Source organism: Dermacentor silvarum, chromosome 3, assembly GCF_013339745.2.
Source record: "Dermacentor silvarum isolate Dsil-2018 chromosome 3, BIME_Dsil_1.4, whole genome shotgun sequence".
Lineage (NCBI taxonomy): Eukaryota > Metazoa > Arthropoda > Arachnida > Ixodida > Ixodidae > Dermacentor > Dermacentor silvarum.
This window is the reverse complement of record NC_051156.1, coordinates 147,743,899-147,765,383: the sequence shown is the minus strand read 5'-3', so window position 1 is coordinate 147,765,383 and position 21,485 is coordinate 147,743,899. Positions and strand designations below refer to the sequence as shown.

Genomic DNA, 21,485 nt, shown 5'->3' with positions numbered 1-21,485 from the left:
TAATTGCAGTATTGGACGCTTCCGGGAAGTTCCCTACAGGCCTACTTCAGGGTTCTCGCGTGGACCTCGGGGCCTTCGACGAGTGCCTTGAGACAGAGGTTTACGACAGATACGGGTACGTGCTTACGCGTGGCCAGTACTGCAACCTTCTCGTGTACATTGAGAACTCCACGGCAGTGGAAGGAAAGATCCAGACATTCTCCACCGTTCTCCATCCAAAGGTGAGCTGTACTGTAGCCCTCTTCCTGATGTCACTCAGTTAATGGTGAGAGATATGGAAGAGTGGGCCAGCAGTTCTCATGTCGTTTCACCGAGTGATTTCGCTAGGCCATGCAACGTACAGTCAGATACAAGAGAAAAAAATATGATCTTTGCGGCAATATATGGCTTGAAGTAGATTAACTTAAAAACTACATAATCTTTACGCGTAGGAACATGTTCAGCCGATGTCGAAATAAACATGAGACTTTCCTTGCTAAACGATAAATGGCTCTGGCTTCTCCTGTAGAACTAAATCCTGTCTGAGTGATACGGTAGGTTGGTGGGTATATTCTCTGTCTGCAATCGTGTCGAAAGCTTCGGCTGCTCGTCGAACCCTTTGGTGCTTCTATATACAGATGTCATCCTAAGAAAAGTGGCATTCTGCTGTGAAATTTTTTAAAAAGAAGATTATCTGTGTAACATGCCTTGGGACCCACGTATCCTGTTCATCTTTGTTCTTTTTCTTCCAGCTCCAATACTTTAAGAATTACTTCTCCGTCGAAGAGCTTCCCGTTGTCCGCATGGCGATCTGCTCTGTAGACGAATGTAACCAACGAGATTTGCAAGCTTTAGTCGACGCAGGTAAGCCTTGAAGACGATTATTTTTCCTGGACATTAACTGTATTGACACCGCTATGAGGACCAAATGTCGCATATTGTTTGTGACAATTCAGTATTGAATGTTGACTGCATGTATAGGGAGTCTTAAAAACTCGTGTGCTCCTGTTAGCATTAGGACTTAACCACTAAGATTGTGGAATTTCCTTCCACTTGTTTAGGGAGATTTATGGGCTAGATTGAATTCAATTTTATTCTCCTTGAACAAATACACAAGGAAGGAGTATCCACAAAAAGATACTGAGAGTAGTTACTTGACGAGGTGGCTGCCCCTTTACACAGCAGCAGCAGCAGTCATTAAACAATTTTCATACAAATAACTGCTTTTACACATATGTGCAGACAATGTTTGCAAGATAGCGAAAGCATCTCGCAATAAAATAGAACGACAAGGCCTGCAATCTGATTGAAGGTTGTACAGCTACTGGTGCTATGCAAAGATGAAAAAAAGGACAACTAGTTTCTAGGGCGACATGAAAAACGGGGTGTGTGTTGAAAGCTAATCCAATTTTAAACATTGACTTTTACACCTCTGCAAGATAAGTTAAAGGGATAGTAGCTTAGTAGCTTAAGACGATGCAGGTCTTTGCGACTTTGGCATTACAAGTGCTAGCTTGAGCAGCCAATAAATTGGCTGTGCTCACACAGACATGATCAAGCTCATGTCATATTTCGTGCACTTTTATTTCGTAGCAGCTGTGTGTTATTATAAAATTGGAAATATAGTGTCGCCATTCCTTTTTTTTTGTTTCCTTTCTTTTTTGGCTGAATCTAGCAAAATATCAAACAGGATTGGTTGGTTCTTTCATTGTCATTAAAGGGAGACTGCATGTGCTTTCTCTGTTGCTTTTAATTTCTTCTCGCTTCTTAAAACGTCATCTGACCATCTGTGTATATAACGGTTGACTGAAGATACGAACGATAAAGATGTGTACAAAAGAAGCGGTCACTAATGCTGGCCTCTACGAGCACTCTCAAAGACTTCTTTCCTTCGCCTCTTTGAGAACAAGAAAAAAAAACTGCATTTCACTGATACTATGGCTCAATCCAAGAGCCATGATCTTCGTGCATAATACCCACTGCGGTAGCTTAGTGGCTATGGAGTTGCTGCTGGTCGTCAGCTGAGCTGGTGGTCGTACGTTTGATCCCGGATGTGGCAGCAGCATTTTGACGGGGGCGAAATGCAAGAACGATCATGTAGGTTTAGGTACACACTAAATAACCCCAAGTGGTCAAAGTTAATTCGTAGTCCCCACTACGGCACGCCTTCTTATTCAGATAGCGGTTTTGCCACAAAACTCTAGAATGTAAATAATTCCTAAAATGCACTGGTCGGTGGTTATCGCTAACACCAAGAACTTGGTTCCATGCAGCTATGCCAAGAAATATAGGAGGCTGCAGGTTTGTGAATCGCTTCATTAAAACTGTCACACACTGTCTCCCTTCAGGTAAACAGTGTGCCCACAAATATTAGCAGGAGATATTAGTCAAGGCTACAACTTGCATAAACTCTCAGGAGTGCGATTATCTGAGTAGGCGCGTCCCAACACAGAGCCAGTGCCTACGTCCACAGTGCGTCCTGTGCTCATGTCAAGCATTGCCTAATTAACCGCAGCATGTCTGTTATTGGATTGCATGAAGGAAGCTGTAGCTGTAACTTCAGTCCCAGAATGTTTTGAAAGAGAGTAAAGAAATTCCGTGGTTATATTGTTCTCCCGTTTTTATTTTTCACAGTCAAGCCTCCGCTGGTACGCCTGGAAGTAGCAAATTGTGTGACAGCGCAAGTGGAACCGTGGACTAATGCGGAAATTGGAATTATGTAAGTTGTTCAGACTGTTCTTGGCGTGCTGGTGGTACGAACCACATGCTTACTTTACAAATATGTTGAAAGATATCGTAATGGCTCTTACGACTGTGAAATTTGCGCATATTTGTGTGGAAATCGAGAACACTAGTTGTTTTGGCTGTTGTTGTGAATATTTGTGGAATATCTAGTTTCAGACGATCCCTTTCACTGACGTTTTGCTTGCGAATGATGGGTCGTCCTTGAACAGGCAGTCATTGAAAATATATGGAAGGATTTTTTTTTCTTTGAAGACGCACCCAACTAAAATAGGTATGCGCCGGTTGGATAGGTATACAACCATTATACGTGTGTTGTGCCTAATAAGAATATCTGGCTAAATTCTATTTGTGAAAGTGTGAAATGTAAAAGTGAGGGCCTCTTGTGGAATCTTCTGGCAATGCGTTATTTCATTATGTATCTGGTGTTTCTAACCGTTCCCTGGCGAAAATTTTTTAACATTCAGGGCCAACTCCCTCTCCTCGAGTCAAGTCTGAATGCTCACTTATGAGGAAAACTAATTTTTAGCTGAATTAGTAAATTAGCCTTCTACATTACTAAGCAAGCCACTCTTGTACGTGGGAGAAGGCTTGGTAAGCCAGAAAAGATACATAATATAAAGACAGCTGGTGACGCGACCAGCAAGCCTTGACCTCACGGGCCGAGTTAACTTTTTTATTGGTAAAGAAATTGCATTGTAAGTTCAATAGCATTTACTGCGTCGCAACGACCCGAATTCGAGAAAGTGCATTAAAATCTGTTACGTCACAATGACGTACAGGTGTTACTGTTCCGGCGCGAAATTCAAAAAAGAAAAGCATCGCTTTCATTTTTCTGTTTTTTAGGTATTTAACTTTCTATCGCGAAATAAACGAAAGTAGCATTTTTTCATTATTACTTGAGCGGTATACACTGATTACATATTATTCATTAGTGTGCTTTGAAAAATACCGTGACGTACACACACTGTTTTTATTACTTCCTTTGTTTTATGATTTCCAGGATGTTTTTGTGCCTCCTTCTAGTCATCATTATTGCCGCTACACTGACGGACCGTTTAATGAAGCTCAAGCCAAAACTCATGGAAAAGCACGGTACGTGTATTGCACTTGAATACATTCCCCTGATTGTACGTAAAAAAAAACGTACATTGCGTAATGAGTACGTACATAGAATTACGTACATTTCATGCTATGTACTTGTATACAGTACATGACTGCATGTTTTAAATCAGTTTATTTAATTTTCCTTTCTTTCTTCACTGTATTTCTGCAGTTTATTGTGCTCCTTGTTTAGAACCATACATAAAGAGCCTCTACCCGTACTCTGGATCCTGAATATAATTCAACGCAGTTTACGAACGGGACACTTGCGAAGAACGCTACTCGGCACGAAATAAACAAGTTTAACTGAAGCGTCGACAGATCACAATTTAAAAAGAAAAAGCAATGCACGTGGTATGATGTTCGTTGTGGCACGTATTCCTGGTTTCACTTCAATACTCATTGTAAGCAAACTGAAATTTATTCAACTAAAATAAACACTGGCAAATACGTAAGGAACCTAAGGGAATATGCAGGAAACAAAACGACCAATTGCTATGTCATTCTACACAAAATATGCAGGTTCAAAAGAAATAACCAGCAAGCACCAAAAAAAGGCACTACTAACTGACTAAGTGAAAACATTGGTGGCTTGAACGTGCATAAATGGAAAATCAGCAACAAAGGAAAACAATGCACATAATTAAAAAAAACAATACTGGAGCCAAAAGTCTTTTCTCTGTCATCTGTACCTTTACTTTATTAAATGTTTGCTCTCACTCTAAACGTGGGAAGTTATGGTTCTTACATGGATCTCAGGAATGCTTACTAGTTTATGCGGTGAATGTGGTCAGGTGTGTCTGTGTGCCCTACCCCCGTATTCCTGTATACGACAACACAGTAACACCTATGAACGCTTCTAAACTTGAATGTGATTCTGCTCTCTACGTGTTCTATAAGCAAATAATAGATTTTCTGAAATGTTCGACTTGCATGCATGTGAGAAGTACACCAAAGTTTCCTCATGTTTAAGCATTGCTTAACTTTCTGTTTTTGAAAGTCCTGAGGTGCACACGTACTGCAGAATGAGTTTACCAACATTGGCTTCTAGTAACATTTTTTGGCAACCCCTTTCTAGGTGCACTTGGTGAACTTGCGAGAGGTTTCTCTGCCACGTCAAACACACGCATGTTGCTCAGAGTCGCCGACAAGTCAAACGCTGACCATTACGCCCTGCAGTTCCTGCACGGCATGCGATTCTTCTGCATTGTCCACATAGTCCTGTGCCACTGTGGTCAAACGATGTCAGACAATTGGTGTAAGTAGATTACAAGCATGCACCGTTTTTCTCTGCTGACCTCGCTTGGGTTTCATAGTTGTCGGCTATAATTCAGCTTACCATAGCAAGAAATGATGTTAGATGGACGCTAAATAGAATACCGAAATAAGGTTTCGCACGTATAGCACTTTACGTAAGCTAATAATATTGAATAGCGCAAGTACATGAGAAGAATACAAAGAAAACCAGAATGTTTACTATTCTTCTCACGTACTTGCGCTATTCAAGATCCTTTATCTTGGTACGCCAACAGGTCCAAATTGCTGTGGGTGCTACTCAGGAAGTTACGTTTGCTTTCTTTAAAGAAACCAGGGTAGATTATTAACAAAGGAATGAAAACAGGTATTGAGTTTTTGAGCTTCACGACTCCCGTCAGACTGACGTCGCGCGTTTCAAGTATCCAGGTTCAGTACTAGGCAAAATTTTCGTTCACTGTAACTACATTTCTGGTTAAGCACTTAACTAGCGTCAGATATAAACTTTCAAAATATACAGAGTAATGGGCATCTGCCGCGTGGATATTGAAATGGTGCGGACACCCTTCCTTTATTTGAGTGTGTGTTCTTTGTGGCTTGCGCAGCCTAAGCTTACTGCAATAATGGTCGATTATTAATTCCGGAATGATTATGTAACAATCTATACGAACTTCGCATTTCAATTCACGAAGAAGAAATAATTGTCACAGTCGCAAGCGTCTACATGGCACCAATTCGCGCGGAGTTGATTGTAAAATAAGGATACGTGCTACACATCAAAGCGGTTGCATTGCCCCCGATGTGCAACCCGAGAATGGCAGTGGACAGAAATAACTTTCCGTGTGCGTCCAAAGTTGTCGTCGCCAAAGTCCACACCACCTGTGGAAACTACCGTGCATGAGATGCATGCCGGCCTAACACGGAAAAAGATTACACTTGCAGTCGGTGAACATTCTCTTTAATTGTGCTGAAAAGCAAATCCACGTATTGGCTGTTGTTCAAGTGGCATGTTTCCAAGTTGCGTTTGTTGCTCTCCGTAGTTCCAACCGTCGCACGGTAATTTACTGGCAAAGCCATCTTTTATTTGGTTACGTCGGGTTCGCCGAGAACAAGAAAATCTTTGACCGCATATGTTAACTGCATCAAGTAAACATGTGCGGTGGCCTTCAACTGCTGACGGTACCATGCACTGACGGTTTGGATGACTTCTCAAGAAATTGATGCACGCTTTTAAGAAAAGGAAACACGGAAACTTGAAGGTAGTGCGAACGGATTCACTTGTAAGCTTGCGGGGAATTAAATAGCATGCAGGTGGTACTTATTGCACCATTTTTTTCTAAAATTTGCCTTGCTTATTTCGAAAGGCAAGCCCCCTGTTTATGCCGACAATAATGAAAACTTTGTTGCTTGACACTCTTCTGTCTGGCTTAGCGTTGTTGGTAGTTGTTTCCGATTCTATTGCATAACTTTCAGCAGAAAATAAATATTTTGTAGAAACTGTAATATTAACACGAAAGGTTAGGGCAGTGCTATAGTGTATATTCTCAAAGGTAAGCAGGAAAGATTTATTTATTTCACAGAAATTTTTGCAATAATGTTTGTAGAGTGGTAACTGTGAAATGCTCTCATTGCATTAACAATTTGGCATTCGATGAAAATAGATGCGAATGAAACATAAAGAAGCGCCCTTGTGATTTTAAGAAACTTCGAAATGTCATACCGAATAAAGTGATGTCCTACGTATAGTATTACTGTGGTGGCTAAGTGTCACAGTCCAGAGAGACGTCTGATAACATTTGTGAGAAACTCCTAAAACACTCTGTTCATTTCCCTTTGCTTTGTGCACAATATTTTTTGCTTTTTGCTTTATCAGATAGCTGTCGACGCCGTTATACCACAGTGTCGTGTGAGAATTCATTGAACAATAAAAAAAATCCCGAATGGTACTCTCCTGTAAGGTGACCGTTTCAAAATGTGCGCCAAATCAAGCGCCGCTTTTTGTCGTAGAGCTGGTGTACGAGTTAATTCTGTACGTCCTGAAAATCAGAGATGGTGGTCCCAAACCAATGACGCATACGCCGATCAGCCTGGCCCAGTGATAGGAAGCGAAACAGTGATCATGGCTTGCCGAAAGCTGCACGCACGTCACAGAAACAAATATTTTCTCGTTCACAATGCGCTTATCCACATTCCACACGGATAAGCTTGTGCCACGACTTTCTAGTGATGCCTTCCTCTTGGTTATATGCCCTCTTTTATCGTCTACCACTCACTGCAGGCTGGTCCTAATAATAACGCGGGCGTAGAGTCGCTCTGACCGCTGACGAAGAGCGAGAAGTGCGAAAGGAAGTAGCATCGGAAAAGACATCGCTACAACATCGCGGCTCAGGTCTCCTGCTGCTGTTGTTAACCTCTGAACTCGGGCGTCATACCCGTTATGGGGAATTGGCGGTAGCTTCTTTTTGTACGCGCAGCGCCCTTCGTCCTCCTCATCTATTCTACCCTAGTATCTCTTCGTCTAAAGTTTTCGCCATAACGTTCACAATGCGGCTTTGACTACTGCAACCACCCACACACTAGTGATAACTAGTGATATCACCTGACCCCCCCTTCCTTCCCCAACCCTCACTTTTCGTGATGCATGCAGATGACTGATAAACAAATCCTATGCAAGAAAGCTTGAATTCTTCACAAAAATGAATATATATATATATATATATATATATATATATATATATATATAACGAACTACACGAGGATGGTGCAGTGCATTAGTTGGGAAAGAAGAAGACGAAGAATAAAGGAGTGTTCGGGCGACCATGTTTGTCTCCGTCCGCAACCTCCTGCTCGCGTCACAGAAGTCGGCAGGATGAAGACCTGGCAGCCACCTCATCAGCCACACATCAACATAGAAGTATTTCACGTCACTCTGAAACCTCAGCACAGAGATCCACCACCAAAACGGACCAGCATCATGAACGCATCACCGGAAGACTTGGACGTCCCAAAGTACACTGGATCAACGGACGACAGGCCGGTGGGAGATCGGTTCCGCCTCTTCGAGTTCCATGCATCCGCTGCATGATGGTCGGAACGGGAGATGGTCGCAAACTTTAATGGTTACGTCCCCAGTGAGGCATTTTGCTTTTACCTTACGCATATCTTCGGAAACGACGAATCGTGGACGAAAATCAAAGAAGAGATGATCAGCCGATTTCATGTATATGTTGCAGACCCCTCAATTACCCAACAGCTAGAGGCATTTAAACTGCATCGCCGCATTCATCCGCAGCCCCCACTGATGAATGCGGGCTGCGGATCATCATCAGTGCTAAACAAGGTCTCGTATGAGAAGACCGTCTGCGAGTTTTCTATGTCATGATCCTCGCGAGAGAACGACGCACAAACGCACACCTAGCATGATGATGACTACCACAGAGCCATCTTCATCTACGCTCCCGACACACCGCAGGAATCGTGTCCCTGAACCATCTGACGCGTTCACACCGTTGTCTTGTACACATGGCCCGCCATCAGATTTCGCGTCACGTGACACTTTCACGGCGGTAAAACAACGCCACATCTCGAGTGATACTATTACTAATTGTGATGAATCGAAGCCGACTTGCTATCTGACCATAGGTGAGAAGGAAACGACCACCAACATGTGCTAGTTTCACACGGAAGACAATGCACTTTCAGTAGCAGCGCATCAACAGCTCGCACTAAGAGTTAAGCAGCTTTGAATATTTCAAACTCTTTTGCGCATACAAGACCTCAACAAACCACCGACATTGCAGAAGCATCGGCCGCACCAGATGTCACACATTGCCAACAAACAGAAATGTCCGCTCAGCATGACATCACAAGAATGGCAGCCTTAGAAATAGCTCCTCAAGAAACTCAGACGTGGACTTCACCATCAGCCAACCGACAGCAGAAAGCGTGGTGCCAGCAACTCCAAGAACAAGTTCGGTTAACGCAAGGACGAACCTTATACAGGCGACGACGACGTCAAAAATGAGTGCCATCGGAAAAGCAGACGCAATACAAAGAAATAAATTTAAGGATTAACCAACTGAACCTAAGAACAACTCGGCGAGTATGTCGTTTTCCTAGGAATGCACATCATCAAGGAAGTCTTCAACGCCAGAAATCAAGACAGCACCTAATACGACACATGCGAAAACAGCGCAAGCAATGGCCAAAAGGGCAAGTGTGGCCTTCTGGCATAACGCAGCACAAACAACGCCTGAAACACTTCGTGCAACGAGTACACGTTTCGGAAAACGCACACATCCAACCACCAGAAACGAGCCGACTTCATACAAACGGTGCCTCTCTCGTGAGAGTAATATGTCAAAGAGAGCTCAGAGCATGCAATATTCGGTCCATGTGCACTAGCTTCAAGCCCAACTACAGATCGTGCTACTTCATGGCCCTTGAACTTCAATCAGTTGTATTAAGTGATCAACTTGTAATCGGCGCATGTAGTCGTCGTCCGGAGCGCAACAATCAGGCTCGTCCACCAAATCTATGCGAGAAGTTACCCGACAGCTACACTTTTCTATGAAGTTGGCAAGGGTTACAGAGCCATCTTGAGACATTGGACTAACTGCGCATTCTTATGCTTTTTATTCGTCCACCCCTGCACCTGCGACTCTCTCGGGGAGAAGGGGAAGTTTGTAACGAACCACACAAGGACGGTCTGGTGCATTAGTGGGGAAAGAAGAAGACGAATAATACAGGAGTGTTCGGGCGACCATGTTTGTCTCCGTCTGCAACCTCCTGCTCGCGTCACACACACACACACACTGATATATATATATATATATATATATATATATCATCAGCCTAAATTTACGTCGACTACAGCACGAAGGCCTCTCCATGCGATGTCCAATTACCCCTGTCTTGCGCTAGCTGTTTCCAATTTCTACCTATACGTTTCCTAACTTCATCGACCCACCTAGTTTTCTGCCATCTTCGACTGGGCTTCCCGGCTCTTGGTATCCATTCTGTAACTCTAATGGTCCACCAGTTATCCATCCTACGCATTACATGGCCTGTCCCGCTCCATTTTCCCTCTTAATGTCAACTAGAATATCGGCTATACCCGTTTGCTCTCTGATCCACACCGCTCTCATCCTGTCTCCTAAAGTTAATCCAAACAGTTGTCGTCCCATCGCTCTTTGTGTGGTCCTGAACTTGTTCTCGAGATTATTTGTTAACCTCCAAGATTCTGCCCCATATGTTAGCATCGGTAGAATGCAATGATTGTACACTTTTCTTCTCAACGACAGTGGTAAGCTCCCAGTCAGGATTTGGTAATGCCTGCCGTGTGCACTCCAACCCATCTTTATTCTCCTGTAAATTTTGTTGTCATATGATCAGAGTTCCCTGTGAGTAATTGACTTAGATAAATGGTACTCCTTTACAGACTCTAGAGGCTGCCGGGCTATTGAACATTATTTTTGTCTTCTGCATATTTATCTTCAACCCCACTCTTAGACTTTCTGGGTTAAAGTCCTCAGTCATTTGTTGTAATTAGTCCCCATTGTTGCTGAATAGGACAATGTCATCTACAAACCGAAGGTTGCTGAGATATTCGCCGTTGGTCCTCACTCCTAAGCCTTCCCAGTCTAAGAGCTTGAATATTTCTTTTAAGCATGCAGTGAATAGCATTGGAGAGATTGTGTCTCCTTACCTGATCCCTTCCTTAATAGGCAATTTGCTACTTTTCTTGGGGAAAACCAAGGTAGCTGTGGAATCTTTGTAGATATTTGCCAAGATATTCACGTACGCCTCCTGAACTCCTTGACAAGGCAATGCCTCTATGACTGCTGAAAATTCTACTGAATCAAATGCCTTACCATAATCTATGAAAGCCGTATAGAGAGGTTGATTGTACTCCGCAGATGTTTTTATTACCTGTTTGATGGCATGGATGCGATCCACCGTAGAATATCCCGTCCTGAAGCCAGCCTGTTATCTTGGCTGACTGAAGTCGAGGGTTGCCCTGATTATATTGGAAATTATCGTGGTGAATATTTTATACAATACTGCAAGCAAGGTTATGGATCTTGAATTGTTGAGTTCTTATATATATATATATATATATATATATATATATAGGGTGTCCCAGCTATCACGCAGCACGATTAAAAAAAAGAGTAATAGCGTTACGCGAAGCCAACCTAGTGCGTATTGTTTCCAGTACAGTGGAGTAGCCGCCAGTAATTTTTTACTTACTGAGATTTCATTATTAATTGTAATTAATTATCTAACTCGAGAAGTACTGTCCTAATTATCAAAGTGTCAATGAGAAAGTTGTAGAGCAACATGAAAAACTCCCGATACAGCTTTCTGTTGCTCAATACGTGCTGCATAAAAGTTTTTCCGAGCATGAAAGAAGCCCGTGAATACAAGCAAAGTGCCTCGAGCGACCAGTCGTGCGGCAATTCTGCGTGTATTCGCGGGCTTCTTTCACACTCAAAAAAAGACATTTATGTAGCACGTATTGAGCAACAGAAAGCTGTATCGGGAGTTTTTCATGCTTCTCTACAACTTTCTCATTGGCACTTTGATAATTAGGACAGCACTTCTCGAGTTAGATAACTAATTACAATAATTATATAAATCTCAGTAACGAAAAAAAAATACTGGCGGCTACTTCACTATACTGGAAACAATACGCACTAGGTTTGCTTCGCGTAACCCCGTTCCTCTTTTTTTAAATCGTGCTTCGTGATAGCTGGGACACACCGTATATCACCCGCCGAGGTTGCTTAGTGGTGTTGGGCTGCGAAGCACAAGGTCGTGGGATCGAATACCGACCACGGCGGCCCCATTTCAACGGGGGTGAAATGAGAAAACACCGGTGTACTTACATTTAGGTGCACGGTAAAGAGCTACAGGTGGTTTAAATTACGGCGTGCCTCAGTATAAGGTCGTGGTTTTTGCACGTAATACCCCACAACTTTTTAAGGATACTATAACTTATTTTTTATTGAACGTTCGAGGAACTGAGGAGTCATATACCGCAATTATCGAGTCTGCGGCTGTCTAAAAGAGCAAGGTGAGCGAGACAAAGATTTTCTGTCAGTTCCTTTCTGATTCCTGGAAATTCAAAACTGCGAGTGCAAAAGAAAAAAAAGAAAGAATGGACTGATGTAGCTTTTACGCATCCATGTAGACCCAAGCTGCGCAGGGCACTTTTATTCTGCTCGGCTAATTCTCAAGCACTCAGATACGAATGCCTTCCATCAGTAAAAACATATATGCCTCTATGCTAGGATTTCCTCAGCAGGGAACACCGCTATAAACGCACATTGTATTGCGCTATTGCATATATACTGATGAAGTCAAACGTTTGTTCCGTTTTGTAGCACGTTTCCTGAATTTGCTCATCGCATCTGACGAATGGTCATTCATGATGATAAGCGCTGGGTTCAGCAGCGTTGGAACATTCTTCTTTCTCAGGTAAGCGGGGAAAACCAAATAAAGGTGCAAAATATTCTGGTAGAGACGCAATAGTACAATACTGAAGGGCAATATAAGTGTATGAGTGAACGATTTCCCGAACGCGACGGGGGTTTTGTGCACCCATGATTGTAGTGGACAAATGAACTGAAAAAAAATATTTTTTTTATTTCAAGGCATTAGAATCCTGGGTAAAACAGAAATGATGAGGGCCGTAATATTTTTCTCCCAATTTATTAAACGAACACAACTGTTTATTTTCGCTTATTCAGAAAAGAAAAAATGACACGGATAATGAGAAATTTACTCTTAATAAGGGCCTCACAATCCTATCTTTGTATTTATCTCCTACCTTGTTTCGTTCTGACGAGCACGCTTCCGTGAAAGCGCCGCCATGTCAGAGCCGAAAAGAAAAAACATCTGCTATAAATGCACTACAGATGCCAGAAACAATCATAAGTGGTCCTAGTGCTATGGCACGAATATTTGAACTGAGAACCACCCGGATGGCGGTGCGCAAAGTCCTGGAAGAACCCCTCCGATCGGAGGATGCGCGCTCTTTCATTACTGCGCACATCCGACTGGAGAGAGTAGAGAACGTACTGGTACGTCAGTGGCACTGAAATGGCTAAGCGGTATTCGCGCGAGTGAGCTCTACACGGAAGAGAGCATCACGTGATGAGCCGTGATGGTGCTTCGTACTCCTCGCACGCTCACGCGGTGACTGGACTGTGCAGGGATTGAAGCATGACAATGGTGCCTGACGGTTACAATTTCGATACTGAGCGCACACGCGCTGGCAGGAGTATGCTCTCCCAAAGACACGGTAAGCCATCCACGAATGTGAGGTACAAACAGTGTCGCTTCATTTCTCGGTGAGTTTCCACGCGTTTTTGCCACTGAAAGACAATCACCGCGACGTGAAAGAGACCACCAAGCGTCCGCGAAGCCAGAGGCAATTTCGATGTTGCCTGTACATGGTGAGCGCGGGAGCGCGGTGTAATATATTGCTGGACCAGTCATGAAGATCCCGCTGTTTCCCCCGTAGAGAGGGAATCTTTTGGGAATGTTTTTTGGAAAACGTTTCCCATACCGCGGCGATGTCTATGTCAGCACGTAGGCCCCAAAAAGGCGTGACGTTGTCGTCACGTGATGGGCACTCCCCTCTGTTAAGCGAGGAACTTCTCCACCCAGCAAATACCGCTTTAGGAAGAAATGTAGTCATGAGGTAATGATAATTGATTAACTAAACCCAAGCAGGCGCTGTACAAATGCATCAAGTTAAGCCGAGTGGCTGCGGGAACTTCAGGCAGCTGTCACTAATTTTCGCTCTTGCTTTGTTTCGGCCTTACCAACCATGCTCCGACGGTATGAGTAGCCGTGTTGCTCTTTGATAAGCGTAAGTTACGAACTCAGCTTGAAATATTATTTGTGTTAAAAGCTTCTTAAAGACGTGCAAGCTGCACGGAGAGTAAGAAGGCCACTGCGCAAATGACAGCAGTGGTTTGTATATGCGTTGCAATGGGACTCCGTAAAACAGCTAACGAATGAAGATCCGGAATAAGATATGTGTGTCAGCGCATTTGTCTATTGTCGGAATGCCGGGGACAGTGTACAATGCGGAGTATGTAGCCCTGAAACGTTATTAGGAACGTGCAGAATGTATCTCTCTCTTTTTTAAAATAGTTAAATGGGTTAAGATTGACTGAGTGGCTCTGATCGAACCAACTGCAAAAGAAGCAACTGAATCTAGTTTACGTTTATTAATTCATGACGAGTTTTCATATCTCTGATTGCTGATATTCAATTGGTGAAATTGTCTTGCAGTGGATTTTTCCTGTGCCTCACTGTCAGCAGGCAGAAGAGAGGAGGGCCTGTCGTTTTCATCATTGGCGTGATAAGACGATTTATCAGGTGAGCTGCACAGTATTTCCCTCTACTAGACATACAAAGGTAGCGCAGAAACCAGGGATTCTGATTTAGCTGCTTTTTTTTTTCAAAACGTGTTAATGTCACGCTGCGCCCCGATACTCAGGGAAAGCCGCAATGCACTTGGCGAGAACGCTTATAAATCAGCGGGATGGCAGAACGAAAGCGATGTCGCAATCCCAATGACCAGGGAAGCATAATGACGTCCATTCAAGTAGCAGCCGGTCACTTCCCCTTGAAGTCGACAATGCTCTTGCATTGCGCGTTACACTCGCAACGTCGATGCAGTGCAATATGTTTTTCGCCCTATATAAAGTATCGTTTTCACCGCAGCGTTTACAACGGAGTGTTTCCTCCGTGGATATTACACAATGACTTAAAAGTTCCTAAGGCTAGTCCCACGTAACATTTACAAGGTGTTGCCGTAGACATGTTGCGCCAGATGGAGATATTTATCCAAGCGTTCTAAATCTGTGATGAATGTGGTGTCTTGTGGGGCAAGGGCCAAGTATCTGCTCGTTTACCACTTTATTGTTTATATCTTTTCAGTTCACAGAGTAACGCAATGCGGTACAGTAAACGAGCCATTGTTTGCACATATTTGTCGCAAACAATAATCGTTATTTTCCTTAATATGGTTAGGCCGTCTCGTAGCCCTACTGTTGTTTCTTGACGAAGGCGGAATGTGTAGTTTTAAGCACAGTACATTTATCGATCGTGACCGCACACTCATATAATTCTCTGCTGAATATTTTTCCTCATTGAAACACAACGACAAAAAATAAAGAGTGTGCTGTCGAATGTAAAAATGTAGCTCGAGAAGAAAGGGAACCGAGGGGCCCGATTTTTATCATAGCATAAGAAGCCAACAAACAATGACACCAAGGACAACATAGGAGAAATTACTTGTACTTACTAATTGAATGAAAGAAATGATAAATCAATAGAAATGAAAACGGATGAAAAAACAACTGTCCGCAGGTGGGGAACGAACCCACGTCTTCACATTACGCGTTCGCATTAGCTCGAGCCATTTAGCCTTTGATATCATAAAGCGTCCCTGTCATAACTCTCGCTATACGCTGGCTTTCGCGGTTCTCGGTTATGGACGGCAGTAGGTCTGGTACAGAATAACCGCCGTGGTAGTTTATTGCAATAAGATGGCTATGACTAGGGCACTGCGCTGCTAAGCTCGAGACTGCGGGCTTGATTCCGGCCGCCGCGGTCGCATTTCGATGGCAGCTAAATTCAAAAGCGCTTGTGAATTTATACTAGGTTCACGTTAAAGAACCCCAGGTGGTCTAAATTATTCTACTGCTGCATAACTCATAACGCTATGGCGTACGTAGTAATCAGATAGTGGTTTTGGAACGTAAAGCCTCATAATTTATTGAAACATTCTGGTGAAGAATAGCGGCACGGGCAAAAACCCCGACATAGATAGTGCCCATAGCAGAGACCGCTTCCCTGCACAGCTCAAGGATGGTTAATCCCTATGTGCCCACGACATACCTTTCAGCGATATCAAATCGACAGGACTAAGCGGCTATTAGACGATTACATAAACGCAATCCATAATAGACTGCGGCCGCAGTTTATTCAGGTTCAACGGCAGCTATACTCGACGCGCTCGGCAAATATACATTAAAGAATGTAACAATAGGTGTGCAATGATAATCGGTAAAAATAGCTATAGCAGATGGGCTTGCTAAAATGTCTCATATGCACTCTCACTGGGCTGTTATCGAGCTTTCATCAAAAAATTTTGCTTCGTTATATATTCCGCTGCTGCCCGGTATAAATTGACCTGTAATACAAAGGCGTACAAGTATCACGCAGACCACTTATTACGCACTAATATTGCAAGATAGGTTCAGGCTTTGATTATGCTCAGCAGTTACTAAGAGCGTGACACGTTCAAGCGGGATAATTGCCGGTCAAGCAACCCAGACTAAGCCCACCTGCGCTAAAACCACCATCATTTTCACCACCCACTTGCTGCAGTGTTACGACAGTGTGCATTTTCGGAGAGCATAGATAATCCATTAAGGCCGGGCCACTGTCCTTCCCACTTTCGTGAAGCGGGAAGGACAGGAGAAAGAAAGCGTGGTCAAAGCATGTGTATCACTGCTAATAACCGCAAAAGCGCCCTCCCTTTTCTTTCTTATTCAATACGTGCAGAACTGCCATTCCCCTGTTCTTCGTCATCATGTGCTTATGCCTAATGCCACGCTTCGTCTTCGGACCGGACACGAAGGCTTTCTTCCTCAAGCTATACGAAGACGTCGCCAGTCACTGGTGGCATCTGCTTCTGATGATCAGAAATTTTGTTGAGATCACAGCGTGGGTGAGATATGCTATGTTTTTTACTGTTGTGGTTTCGAATGCCACTTCAGTGTTGGAACCTTTCTTGTCATTATATTGCGTGTTGCGTAAGTAAGAGCACCAGGTGGGCATGGCTGTTCGTGCTAAACCGCTAGGTCATTCACTCTCAAGTTGTGCTCAGTAACTTATGGTGTTTTGCCCCATTTGGGAGTGTTATACCCAGAAGTTTAATCAACAATTATATGGAAGGGGGGGGGGGGGTGTTGTATGCGGTGATGTTACTGGAAAATGTTTGATCTCTGCAGTTGCAAAGGAACAATGGCGCGATATGTGACGCCTACGGCGAAAACACCGTGTTCACCAGAGCCGCTCCAAGGGGGTTTTTCTGTAAGAGTCCACCTAGTGGACTGTCCATCTCGGCCGCTGCTGATTGGCTGGAGCTGCATGAGTGAGGAGGGGACAGGTTCCTCCAGCCAGTCTCCTCCTCGCTCGTACAGCTGCAGCCAATCAGCGACAGCCGAAATGGACAGTTCACTGGGTGGACTCTAACAGGATAGCCCAACAGATGGCATCAGCATTCCCTTGCAGTGGAATCGGCATGTCTTGAGTGGCATCACCGCAGACGGCACCCACTTTAGATTGAGTGCGTACGAAGCTGGTAGCTAAGGCTCACAAATGCGGTAATATGCTAAACTGACTAAATAATACTGCTACTCTGCGCAAATTTTAGGCGCGAACGGCCCAGCGGTATAGCAAAAAACGCCGTGTGTACCTGGCGTTTCTATTTATGTACCGCACAGTGTTTGTCTTGGCACTGCAAGTTAGAGTGACAGCGCTATGAGCCTTTTTTATGATACATGATGCAGCGTTCCCACGTTAACATGTATGTGAGTAAGCTCGCTATTTTCGCATTGTCTCAGCTCAAAGGCTTTGACAAAGAGAGCATAAGGTCGCAGACTCTCAGGACTGTAGACGTGATCTTGTCAACAAAAACGAGGTTGTTTTATGATGTGGATATTGTAACTACCAAGCTCAGTTAAATATCGAGAACATTTTCCTGTTGTCTCATGCACGACATTACTGATGAGTGGCATCTCACATACACCTAAGATGAAAAAAAAAGATTTTTTGGACAGGAAAACACTAAAAAATTCTCCGCAGTTTCAGCTTTTGCATCGGCTGTACCGGGACAACAAACATTACTGCAGTGATTTAGCCAATTATTCAGCGACTGCACTGAATCGGCTGCAATGCGTGAACTTCTTTGTTATTACAGGATGTGCTTCCTCACACGTGGTATCTGTCCACGGATTTCCAGCTCTTTGCCATCTCTCTTGTGGTACTACTAGCTTTTAAAAGGTGGGTGATACACACCAACCACCCGCTATATCCCACTATATAAATACATAGGGTGTACTGATACCTCTTTTTTGGCAGAGTCAGCGCTTGTTCTACACTTGCGGGAATATTGAAAGCACATACTTTTTTCCTTTCATATGATTGCATGAAATCAAGATCTTGGGCGTCGGAAATCTATAAAAATCCTCCGTAAATTACTATAGTAACATTTCACCGAACCAGCTTCGACATTCATTTAGTAGGATGTGTATCTATCATGACATTGACGAAGAAGGTGGTCACTTGGAAACAGAACATGGTCGCGTTTCGGCACTCGCTCAGTAGTCTGCTACGTTGCTAGAATAAACTGCGCAGAAGCCTGAGCGAGATGAAGCGATCGTGTGCCATTACGTCGATACCTTCTGCTCCCACGTGACAAACTTCCGAGTATGACGTAATGATAAATACTACTCCTAGAAATGAAACCAAACGTGGTTCTTCGAAATGCTGTATAGTGAATTATCTAAGGCGCTATAAGAAGCCTAATTGCCAATATTTTTTCGAGAGTTTAACTCTGTGAGTCTGTCGGGCAGTACAAGTAAAGCCTCCGCAATGCAGTCAAACTTGTGAGAACGTGTTAATTTCATAAAAAGAGACTACAACGCTTCTCTCTTTGTTAGTGTTGACTAGACAATATTGATAAATGTGAAAGAAGACACGAAAAAATGGCAGTATTGCCCGGAGGGTGCACGCGGCAATGACAGCGACAGCAAAGTGTAGTGTTGCTACTGAACACCTCGGGCGGTCTTCTAAATAGACGCGGGTGTGACTATACGCGGATGTGAATTAAGCGTGGGAAGCCAAAATTTCTGTCCCCCTTAATAAAATTGATTTGTAAAGCATTGGAGTCATTAAAATGTCTGTAAAGGAATCACACAAGTGGCATTTCATTGGCGCCGCAATGAAATTACATCATTTTAGATTGTGAGCACTTATACTGTTTTGTACTTTTTTATATTCTGAGAAGATTTAGGCTACAAGGCATGCGCTGTGAATAATTTTTTATGAATTTTGCTCGCGCTCTGCGATTCTTTAAAAAATTCTAAGGAATAAATCAGTCAGGAACAAAATCTAGGTTTCAGCAACTTTTGCGGGTAAGCACCATAGCATGTGCTCTGCATATACGGCATAGGAACAAATGTTGCGTACATATACATAATTATATACGAAACGTCACGGTGATGGTGACGGTGACGTCGACGGCAAAAATTCGTCTGGAGTGTATGTATAATTGCTATCGCAATAAAATCTGCACAGTCAGTCGGTCATTAAAAACAAACAAGGGACCTATTGAGCATGCCTTGGAAATGACGGAATTGGTACTAACGTCAACGACAAAAAAAAAAGACAAACGGACTAATTGATGCTTAGCACTGCTCTGGGTGTTTGTGTTGTGTTTTGGGGAAAAGAGTTCAATTCCTAAATATAGTGGCACGAACAACGCACGACACAGAGAATACACATGAACAGCGACAATACGAGTGCTGTGTGATTTTGTGTATGTTTAAACTTGTCTGTTCTGTTGATGCTATTTTTTCGTGCTGTATTAGGAAAGTGAATCCCTACCAACTGGCTCACTTTAACGTAAAATGATAGAGAAGAGTTCCTTATCAATCTTCATGTAATTTGTTTCTTGATACCTGTGGTTTAATGTCTCTGTGCAGTCGGAAAATGGTGGCCGTGGGAGCATTCATTCTGTTGTCACTTCTGGGCTGCGCCATCGGAACTTGGGCAGTGGCCAGTTCTGACTTGCTGCCTTTCATGGTCTTTCCAGGGCCCGTGCTACAGTAAGTGTGAAAGAAAAGGAAATGTGCACGTGGGAAATGCAGCAGGCTGAGGCCGAAAGTATGACGCTTCCGCCTACGCACTTCCAGCCATGACGATAACGTTCTTCAGATGAAGTTTTCCTGGGGTGCTTAAGCGACGCATGTTTCTGTTCATGCATGCCTAAGATGTTACATGATGCAACTTTTATATAACTGCGTGCGAGCTTTCATGTTTAAAGTTTGACGCGGTGAAGACTATCAGAGATGTACAGGGTCGCCCACTCTTAGTACGAACACGGCACAGCGTGGCTCCGGATAATTTCGACCGCCCGAGAGGCTCTTTAACGTGCAATGATATCATGCAGTAAACGGGCGTTCTTTCATTTAGCCTCCGTTGAAACACGGCACCTGCTACCGGGATCAGACTTGGGTCCCCCGGCTCAGTATACTCAAGCGCCCTAACCACTCAGCCACCGCGGCGGCCGTTCTCAGGACTTGACTGCACTCTGGAAGTAAAGAGGGTCACGGAGCAAAGCTTTATCTTCCGCGCGTGCTCTCTAAAGCATATCGGGTGTTTTACAGCAGCAGCTACGAATACCATATGCCCGGGTATGGCGTCTGGATCGCTTTTATTTCTTTTTTTTTTTGGTCGGGGTGTTCATATGCTCAGTCTAGTTCGAAGCTGCTCGCGGATCGCTCAATGCGACTTCTAATGTGACCAACGAACTCATGGAAATCGACAACACATGTCGTAAATATGAAAAAAAAATCAGAATGGGTTCAATCCCGAATTCAAGTTTGTTTATATCCGAGGCATTGCTTGCATCATTAAGCAGACTGAATGACGATGTTTTTACTCGGAAGCTCATCCCTCCAGTCACAGGAACTTAATCGCTGTGCTGTAACGCCTGATAATGGGTCAATCAATCTCCTGGTCTCCGCTGAAGCTTTTCCGCCACCACTGCTCTTTCTTGGGTCAGGCTGAATGTAGCGCGAAGCATAGGCAATAAGCGTAAAGAACCACATGGGTAGCTGCCAACTATACCCACCAAATTTTTATTGTTTCTGAGGCCATGTAGCGAAGACTCGTACGAAGTCTCTTTCGCGTGTGGTTTGCGCTTCTGGAAGTACGCTAAGCTCAGTAGTGGGTAGTTTCGACTCCAGCACCTAACACAGACGGCATTGTTCTCCGCGGTGAGCTGTATATGGACCGACAAATGTTGGTTTTCTATCTAAGCCTCTCCCACTCCTCCTGCACCATGGCCTTTAGCGCCTCCACTGAGAGGGCGCGGAGTTGTTGGTGAAGCGAAGTGCGCCTTCCCGCAATGCAGTGGCGGTGCGCTCAGACGCTACAAACATGCAGAGAGATAGGGGTGCTTCACGGCAAAGCAAGCACGGTGCGCTCCTGCGCTTTAGCAGACGACACGAAGCCCCGCCTCCAATCCCCTCTGCGCGTGCGCCTCTTCTTCGATGCACGTCCGCGGCTTGTGCGCTTGCGCTGCGCAG

The 21,485-nt window shown here is 43.9% G+C and overlaps 1 protein-coding gene across 1 annotated transcript in view; it reads left to right on the top strand.

Moving 5' to 3' along the window:
* LOC119445891 (nose resistant to fluoxetine protein 6) overlaps window positions 1–21,485 on the top strand; it is a 43,109-nt gene that overhangs the window by 10,795 nt on the left and 10,829 nt on the right. Inside the window, exons 2-11 of the mRNA XM_037710191.2 lie at window positions 10–221; window positions 732–843; window positions 2,614–2,698; window positions 3,725–3,816; window positions 4,904–5,083; window positions 12,468–12,561; window positions 14,389–14,475; window positions 16,672–16,837; window positions 18,092–18,174; window positions 19,878–20,000. Coding sequence (XP_037566119.1) covers window positions 10–221; window positions 732–843; window positions 2,614–2,698; window positions 3,725–3,816; window positions 4,904–5,083; window positions 12,468–12,561; window positions 14,389–14,475; window positions 16,672–16,837; window positions 18,092–18,174; window positions 19,878–20,000 — 1,234 coding nt within the window. The remainder of the gene's footprint in view (window positions 1–9; window positions 222–731; window positions 844–2,613; window positions 2,699–3,724; window positions 3,817–4,903; window positions 5,084–12,467; window positions 12,562–14,388; window positions 14,476–16,671; window positions 16,838–18,091; window positions 18,175–19,877; window positions 20,001–21,485) is intronic.